Source organism: Engraulis encrasicolus, chromosome 21, assembly GCF_034702125.1.
Source record: "Engraulis encrasicolus isolate BLACKSEA-1 chromosome 21, IST_EnEncr_1.0, whole genome shotgun sequence".
Lineage (NCBI taxonomy): Eukaryota > Metazoa > Chordata > Actinopteri > Clupeiformes > Engraulidae > Engraulis > Engraulis encrasicolus.
Window position 1 is genome coordinate 46567458 of NC_085877.1, and position 9905 is coordinate 46577362.

General features: G+C 41.5%; 1 protein-coding gene across 1 annotated transcript in view; it reads left to right on the plus strand.

Moving 5' to 3' along the window:
* The window catches only part of LOC134437447 (phospholipid-transporting ATPase ABCA1-like), a 633180-nt gene that overhangs the window by 249387 nt on the left and 373888 nt on the right, over positions 1 to 9905 (plus strand). Inside the window, exon 16 of the mRNA XM_063186937.1 lies at positions 5856 to 6077. Within this exon, the coding sequence (XP_063043007.1) occupies positions 5856 to 6077 (222 nt within the window). The remainder of the gene's footprint in view (positions 1 to 5855; positions 6078 to 9905) is intronic.

A 9905-nucleotide genomic window follows, 5' to 3' on the forward strand; every position in this document is an offset into this window, starting at 1 on the left:
TGCCGACATTGTCTTTGCCTAAGAAGAATGGAATACATCGTCTAAAAGGACCTGGGTGGTTCCCTCTTCAATAAGAAGACTCGTGAGTAAATGAACTGGCTGGATATTGCCACTAACTTCGCTGGCTGCTCTCTCCGTCTTGCCCTTCACCCCCAAACAATACACACCTTGACAAGTTAAAACGCAACTCCACCACAAGCCCAGAAACGCACACAATTCCACACACCCACATTACAACACTACACTACACTACACATCTTCTCTATCTTCTTCCTCTCTTTTTTTAGAGAGTTGATAACGAAAGACTTATTTTTTCATTGGAGTACACTGCCCTTTGGATTTACTACCTTTTTTGTTGGATCTACTTTTTTTGTTGGATTTAATGAACATTTAATGAAGATTTTGAAAGTTTAAGGAACTGCCTCGTCTCATGCTTTCCACTGACTGATTCACTGATATTTTTGCTGACGGTGTTTTGGGATTTAATATTTTTTTAAAGATTGCAGTTCCCCCAATCACCACACCGTTACAGTGTGTGTGTGTGTGTGTGTGTGTGTGTGTGTGTGTGTGTGTGTCAGTGTGTGTGTGTGTGTGTGTGTGTGTGTCAGTGTGTGTGTGTGTGTGTGTGTGTGTGTGTGTGTGTGTGTGTGTGTGTGTGTGTGTGTGTGTGTGTGTGTGTGTGTGTGCGTGGTGTGCCTGTGTCTGCTTATATTTTCGAGACTGCGAGAGGGTTTGTGTTGGCGTGAGAAGCTGAGACGCGACACTGCGATTAGTCATCCTTTGCAGATAAAGCTGTTTACTTGTCCTACTGCAGAAGACAAATGACAGTCACCAATCAGACGTCCGCATCTAAAGCGGACAATTATAGCCCTCCTTATGACTAAGTGATTCTTGTCAGCAGTTTACAGCACAAAAAGAAAGAAATGAAAACAGTGATTGACAAGAGTGCAATGAGAATGAGTTAGTTCAAATGAAAGAAGGAGTGGGAGTGAAGAGATTATTTGCAAAACGATGTATCTCCATTTTGTAGAATGTTGGGAAATTGAATTTTTTGTATTGGGCATTGCATTGTATTGCATTACAAAAATGCATTTTATATAGGTTTAAAAAGTATGTTCTCAAACAAACATTTGTATGACAAGAATTCATACATAGGTGATAGAACCTCTGAACAGTCATTCCCGATAATAAAATGCGAAAGTAAAAAAAATGGTGGATACGTTTTGCAATGAAATCATCATTTATAAATGGGGGGAGGCAAGGTGAGTCAGTTTTTAGAACTCTTCCACTGCATCATTTTGTCTTGAACCAGATCCTTAAGGCTGAATAATATGCACCAGTAATGGAAATCCCTCGTGTTATGTTTGCTGCTTCCCATGAGAGCCATAGTACATGTCTTTCATGTTATTACCGTGCTCTCTCTACAGTCCTGTCGTTGGGGTTGTGCAGTCTTTTCTCAGAGAACGTGCTCGGTGTGAGCGAACAGCAACGCTCATATTTTGTAAGATGTTGAAGAGGGCTTAGGTCAAAATGTCTGTTTGTCATGCTAACCCACTAAAATAAAGTACAAAAATCACACCCCAGTGTGCAGATTTTCAATACGATTTGGGATTGTGTATCTCAGTGTCTTCCCAGAGCCACTGACAGCTTAAGCCTGGCCCCAGGACAAAGGAATCTGAAAGGCCCCTTAACTCAATGTAATGGGCACCGCATTCCAGCAGTGGTGGACGAAGTAAAACTAAAAGTACTTTCGTGGTGTAATTAGAACAGTAGCACATGATATTACATAGCTGTTACACCATTTACTCCATTTTACCTACCTATTGAGATAGACTTTGTTATTACTGACAAGGACCCACCACAAACTCAACCCAGCCTGTGCAGAATCAGCTTATTGTAAGACAAGTACATTCGTATACTTTTTACTCCGAGTTACCTGTGTTGGAAAGAATCTGTCTTTCTTTTTTTTACTTTTACTTTGTCCACCACTGGATTCCAGAGTCCCCTTCTCCCTGGGCCTAGGACAACTGACCCCCTGTGTTCACTCCCCTGCCGGTTTCCCTGCATTGTCCACCTCCGCTCCGTCTGCCCTGCTTTTGCTTTTACTGAGTATGTGTCGTGCACAGTGAAGGCCAGGGCTGGACTGGCCATCTGGCATACAGGGCATTTGCCCGGTGGGCCGATAGTCCCCAAGGGCCATTACTGTTGTTGTTGTTGTGGTTGTTTTCCTTGGGTTTGGCCCACAAATCAGAGGGGGGGGGGGGATGGGCATTGGTCCATCACCAATATAGACATTGTATGAATAGGAGTATTGTATGAAAGTGAATTGACAGTTGACGGGTACTATTTCGACACTGTTAATTTTCATACATACTTTTTATTCACATTTACAAGTCTTATTGTGGTGAAAAAAAAAGACTTCAGACATGTTTGGCTTTGTAATTGCATTGCTTTGCATTGGTCCATCACCAATATAGACATTGTATGAATATGAGTATTGTATGAACGTGGCCTGTGTGTCTTCAGGGCTGATCTTTGCCAAAAATGCCCGGGCCACTTTTCGGCCCCAGTCCAGCACTGGTGAAGGCTGAGCTCTATATTCCCACAGCCAATTGGTCCCACGGCCCATTAGTCCCACAGCCCAATGGTCCCACAGCTTATTCCTGCTGCTCCATGTTCCCAAATGTTAAATAAATTATTCAAATATAGGCCCTATGTTCTACAACTCCATGTTCTCACATCTCAGAGTAAACTAAGACAATATGGCTTTCAAACATAGGGCCTACATTTAAATAAATTCTTAGACATGTGGGAACATGGAGCAGCAGGAATATTCTGTGGGACCAATGGGCCTTGGGACCAATGGGCCTAAAAAATAATGTGAAAAATCTTAGTGATGTGGGACCAATGGGCTGTGGGAACATAGACACGCTCCCGATTTCCCTGCATTGTCCACCTCTGCTCCGTCTGCCCTGCTTTTGCTTTTACAGAGTATGTGTCGTGCACAGTGAAGGAAGAGGCTGAGAATACAGTATGCAGACATGCAGACAGGCATACAAAATGTATCTTATTCCCATACGCATGCAGAGTATGGAGGCAAAGGGGTACAGAGAATGTAGGGCCATTAAAATGTACAATTTAGGCCTATTGCCAGGCACCCTTGAAGCTATTTCAGCCTTTTTGTAAGAGTACTACATGTTTCATGTATTTCAATCCCAGACTTGAATGACGTCCTCTTGTCCGCCCATAGCATATTGAAGCAGATTTATTCTGAGCATAGAAGACCTTTGATAATGCAAGCTTTATCATGACACGTGCTTTATCAAAAATAAAAAAATAAAAGAAGTGAAGAAAGCTTTCTGCCTCTTTGGCATTTACGTTGGCATGAATGGTGCATGTTGAACACTTATATAATGTGTTCTTTTTTCCATTTCTTTTTTATGTGGAACGTTTTCATCTGAAATATCCCTGCAGGGCTGTCTAGATCATGGCGGTAATATGGTTTGAGCAATCCTTGTAAGCTATTGAGAGGTTGTGCCAGGGGAAGCGAGACTCGCCGATTTCTAGTCTAACCCATTCACTTTTGGCAGTGGTATGAAGCCAATTATGAGTTACATGACCCGCAGCCATCTTTGTATTCAGGGTGTCGTCCTCAACTTCAGGCGCCAACCAAATTATTTATTCTTGTATTGCCATCAACTACTGTAACTAAAATGGTGACTCACTCTGCTCTGTAGTGTAGATGGCATTCATTTCTTTCAGAGTAAAAAAAATGGCATTGTTGTACATACGGAATGCAGCTTTTTTTTAAACTTTCATTTCATTTTCATCTTTTAATTCATCAAATATTCATCAGACATCAGACCCCTACAAGGGCTGTACATGGTCTGTCTACGTTTGTCGATGTCCCCCGGCCCAAAACAAAAATGTCTGTGTTTGAAATGCTTAGGCACTCACTGCATAATGCAGTACATCTGCCCTGGCTTCCATGCAACTGCTATTTACTGAGCAAGGGAATTTTAAAATACAGCCTATATATGACCTTTGAACCCCCTAACATGCTGCATTCTCTGCATGTTCCACATCAGTGCGGGAAGGTTCTGTGGAACATTGACCAAAATATTCAAGAGATTCAAGAGCTTTTTATTGTCATTGACAAACCAATTTAACAACGAAATTGCGTTAAAAAATGAAGAGTTCAGATGCAAAACCCCCTAAGTGCCTTTTTAGAAAATAATCTTAATTCTTTTTTATTTAATACAAAGCTATCAAAATTGCCTATTTGTTTTATTTTATTTAAGTAATATAATTATTTATATGTATTATCAATTACATAAATGTAAACCAAACCAACAACGGGGTTCTCTAAAAATATAGAAGTGCAGGTCTTCAGAAATGTAGTTAGTGGGTTTTGCATCTGAACTCTCCAAATACACTGTACAAGTATTCCATGGCCGCTGCAACTAGTGCGCCGCCAATAAATCTTGGTATGACCAAAATGACAGGCTTTAAAGGGACACTGTGCAGGAAATGGTCAAAAAAGGTACTGCAACTATGCTGCTCATCGAAACTGTGTCGCCTATTGCCAAATTTGACCTTTTCATGAAAGTTTACTTTTCATGTATGAAAAGTGCGATTTTTCCAGTCATAATGAATACTTAGAATTTGATGGTGGTTGTAAATATTCATGAAAAATTTAACATTAGTGAATGGGTAGCATGAATTCTGGAAATGAACAACTAAAAATCTCACACAGTGTCCCTTTAAATGTATGAAGTCACTGGCCTTAACTGGCCTTAACTCAGCATCTGGTTGACACCCCCTTGATTTAGATTACTCCCCTTGATTGATTGGGTGGCCTTAATTGTGTTTCATTGCTTGCAAGTGACACTGCTAAGACAATATATCAAGGGTTTATTTGCAAAACAGAATATCTCCATTTTTTGACTTTTGCATTTTATTATTGGAAATGACTGTGACAGATGTCATATCACCAATGTTTGAATTCTTACCATTCATATATTTTGAGAACATTTATATATATATAAAAGGCATTTTGCAATGCATTTCAATGGAATGCCCAACACAAAAATGTCAATTTTCCAACATTCTATAAAATTGAGATACACCGTTTTGCAAATAAAGCCTTCATATAATGATCGATCTGTGCAGCTGTCCATCTGTCTGAAACAAAGCATTGTTACGTGTCATAGATATGAACACTAGATACGGCATTGACCATTCCTTTGTATTAGAATGAATACCTAAAGTCAGGTTGCCGCTATGTTTAGCTGGTATTATGCTGCCATCCATGGGGGCCGCTAGGGGGGGGAAAGTGGTACAGATTCAAAGGGCCCAAGCACTGACAGGGGCCCATAAGGGGGGCCAAGCACTGACAGGGGCCCATAAGGGGGCCCAAGCACTGATAGGAGCCCTAAAGGGGGCCCAAGCACTGACAGGGGCCCATAAGGGGGCCCAAGCACTGACAGGGGCCCTTAAGGGGGCCCAAAATTCGAATCTTTCATGGGGCCCAACATTTCTGGCAGCGCCCCTGCTGCCATCAATCGGGGACAATGTGATATACACATTATCCTATAGTTGGAGGCAACATCTATGAAAAATGTCAATATACTATCACAAGATGGCCCAAAAAATGGCTAAACACTGCATCTAGTGCTCATTTCTATGGTTACCCTACATGTTTGCATGTGATTTGCAAGTCGTTTGACCTTGCTAATGTTCCGTCGCGGTACGGGAAGGTTCCCCGCTACAGCGACTCACAGTATGTTACGGTTCTTCTCTACAGCGACCTTGTTAACAATCTCGTTTGTTCTCTATTGTTCCACCACCTACAGTACGGGAAGGTTCTGCGCTACAGCGACCCATCGGTGATCTTCGTGTTCCTGTTGGTGTTCTGTGTGGCCACGGTCATGCAGTGCTTCTTCATCAGTGTGTTTTTCAGTCGGGCAAATCTGGCGGCCGCCTGCGGGGGCCTGATCTACTTCGTGCTGTACCTGCCGCATGTGCTCTGTTACGCCTGGAGAGAGGTCATGACCTTCCCCGTGAAGATCGCTGTGGTGAGTTACGTACTGCACATGTGAAAATTTACACACAAATACATGACCTAAAAGCACTGTATTTTTGGATATGATGAGAAAAAATATACTCATTTCACACATTTGGACACATTTTTACACTAGACCTTCGCTGTGGTGAGTTACGTACTGTACACGTGAAAATTTACACAAGTCACACACAAACACATGACGTAAAAGCACTGTATTTTTGGATATGATGAGAAAAAATATATCGGACACATTTCTACAGTAGACCTTAGTAGAGTCTAGTGTATAGGCTGGTGGTCGTGAAGATCGCTGTGGTGAGTTACGTACTCTACATGTGAAAATGTACACAATTTACACACAAACACATGACCTAAAAGCACTGTATTTTTGGACATGATGAGTATTGTTCATGTGAAAATGAAGAGTTCAGATTTTTTCCGAAAATAATCTTAATTATTTTTTATTTAATACAAAGCTATCAAAATTGCATATTTGTTTCGTTTTATTTAAGTAATATAACTATTTATATGTATTATCAAGTACATAAATGTAAACCAAACCAACAACGGGGTTCTCTAAAAATATAAAAGTGCAGGTCTTCAGAAATGTAGTTAGGGGGTTTTGCATCTGAACTCTCCAAATTTACACACAAACACATGACCTAAAAGCACTGTATTTTTGGATATGATGAGAAAACATATATCGGACACATTTCTACAGTAGTCCTTAGTAGAGTCTAGTGTGCTATAGGCTGGTGGTCATATAGGTGTGCACAGATAGGGACAAAGTGATGCTAGAGCACCTGCCCTTTCGCCCTACAGAACAAAAAAAATCTCCTTTCTGAAAGATGTTTTTTGAAAGGTTTTTATCACAATGTATTGTGGTCAATGTCGACATGATAATCAACAATGTGTCACAATCAAAAGCATGTGACAATAATACCCTGATATAATAATATTTTATAGCAGTGATTCTCAACTGGTGGGTCGGGACCCAAAAGTGGGTCGCAGATGGTTCCTGGGTGGGTCGCGGAGCTGTGATGCAATGCACTTAAAATGACTATGATGTTGAAGACAGAGTGAAACATCCTCTCCACTACTTCATAAGACACATTGTATATCAGCATACAATGCAAATAATAATGCATATTATGAAATGCATGATAACATTTTTTATTATTATTGGAAGAATCTGACGGTGCGACACGCAGTTTGGGTCACAACGTATTGACCACTGCAAATTGTGGGTCACAAGACTATACCAGTTGAGAACCACTATTTTATAGCCTCTCTATCCTAGAAAGGCAGCCCAAAGTTCCACAAGCTAGCCCCCCTCCCCTTCAACACCTGCCCCACAACATGTCTTTTCACGCCACAGTTGGATGTGAAAAAATGAAAATGAAAAAATGTACTCGTTAACCAATCAAGTCATTACATGATGACAGCATTAAAAAAAAAAGAAGAGAAATGCAAAACTGCTCTCATTCCTTTGCCTAAAGCCCATAGCTGTCATGGTAACGGCTCCATTTGAGGCTGCGCAATGCTGGAAAGGAGATCTCAATGGTCTCTTTGAAATGTCATGTTTGAACTTATTGCCTAGTTGTCACTGGCTAATGGCTTAATAAGAGCTGAATGAATCAAGGGAAAGACATCTTGATGGGATTACCCACAGCACTGTTAAGCAATGTGTGACAAATCCAGTGTTGCCAGATTGGGCGTTTACCCGCCCAATTGGGCTACTTGGGATGACCATCTGCGGGTAAAAACAGGAAAAATTGGCCATTTGGGTTTTTTTTTTCTGCAGCTTTGGGCCCATAGAAAGCAATGTAATTTGTTAAATTTGGGCGGAATTTAGCACATTTTGGTGGTTTTTGAGAACCTTTTGAGCTGGATTTGATCAGACACATCTGGCAACACTGTGACATATCAGCTCCAATGGAGACTACCCGTTTCTTTGAAGCTTCAAGTCATTATCAGCCCATTTTTAATTACATCATTTTATCCATGCATCATCTTATATCAGTGTGTGTGTGCGTGCGTGTGTGTTTGTGCGCGCGCGTGTGTGTGTGTATACACGTGTGTGTGTGTGTGTGCAAGGGGGGCGGTCCTAGGGGCAGCAATTGCCTGGGCCAGCTCCCAATAGGGGGCGGCACCATTGTAACAATTCGCCCCCAATGGCATCATGAGAAACGCCAATTAGTGTAATTAACATATTATTTTCAGGCTATTACCATCACATTGCAGTGATACCATGTTATTAGTGTTTTTTTCATCAGCAGTTATAAGCACTTTTTCAACGATTTTGTGTGGTGGTGGGAGGGGGTAGGGGGGAGTCTCAAGGGGCAGGCCCACGACAAGGGGGCGGGGCACCAGAGTGGGTGCCTGGGGTAATATTCATTGTAGGACCACCACTGTGTGTGCGCGTGTGTGTGTGTGTGTTTGCGTGCGTGTGCGCACGTGTGTGTGTGTGCTTGGTTGCATATGCTTGCGTACTTGCGTGCAATGCACAATTGTGTGTGTTGGTGTGTGTGTGTGTGTGTGTGTGTGTGTGTGTGTGCGTGTGCGTGTGCGTATGCGTGTGCGTGTGCGTGTGCGTGTGTGTCCATTTCATTCCATGATGTCTAAATTAAAACATGGCCGCCCAAATTAGCTGTGCTGTCCATCTTGTTAGAAAGCATTCATTTGTCTGCATTTTGAAACACACACACGCACACACTCATGCATGCACACAGATTCTCGCACACACACTAACACAAACATGGACACTCAAGTGAACGTTTAACTTCAGAGTTCTGTCAATTAGTATTGCTGTGGATTCCAAGGACTTCTTTGTTGTTTTTGACAGGTGTATAATTCTCTTTGATGGGACAAATGGTGTGGGTTTTCACACATTACTGTCAAGGACATGTCACTAAGGATGCGTTCCAATATGCGACCTTGCGTCCTCCAGTTGTGCTTGGGACCTCGTACCAGGAAATAATACGTTGTGATGACATCTCTGACAACAGTATTATATTCCAAAATCTCGCAAAAGCTCAATTGTCAAGTCATTTTCTCATTTTCAAACAGGATGGTGAATAAAGAATAGTACCCAAAAAACTGTTTTGGCTAGGCAGACAGTGGGGAAACTTAATTGTTTTCTCCACGGAGGCAGGGCATCAGCAAAACATGAGGACACAGGCCCAAGGGGAGGACACAAGGCCACATACTGGAATGCACACTAACACAATGACATCCTCTCTTCTGTTGACATCCTTAATGACATTTTAAACAATGGTATATAAAAAGTACATAAAAAAGTATGTGATGCGGTCTTGATCACAGTTTTCCCCTGATATTGAGATAATCCGTGGGTCATTGCCCCAATTTGTTATGATAAGCGATGGCATTCTGTGTTTTATGTGTTGAAGGTGCACTGTGTAGGATGGTGGCCAAAATAGGTAGGCCTATTGCAACTACTTTGTTCATTGGGACTGTAATGTCTACTGCCAAATGTCTATTTTTTCATAAATATTTACCAAATAATTAACTATTTCATGGTATGACCAAAGTACAGTATGTTTGCAGCTAAAATGTCTATATATGGAAATTCAAAATGGCAGTCAATGGAGAAGACGCCCCTTTTCATGTATGAAAAGTGCCATTTTCCTAGTCATAATAAATAATTAAAGTTTGATGGTGGTGGTAAATATTTCAAAGTGCACTTTTAATTTAGGCTACTAACATACAGTAGACATGGACAGACAGACAGAAGGGCTGGGGTAAAACAGAGCTAGTTTAGTCATACTGTAGTGCAGTGGTTCTCAAACTCTTTTCCATCATTCCCCCCTTCGGAGGGTCT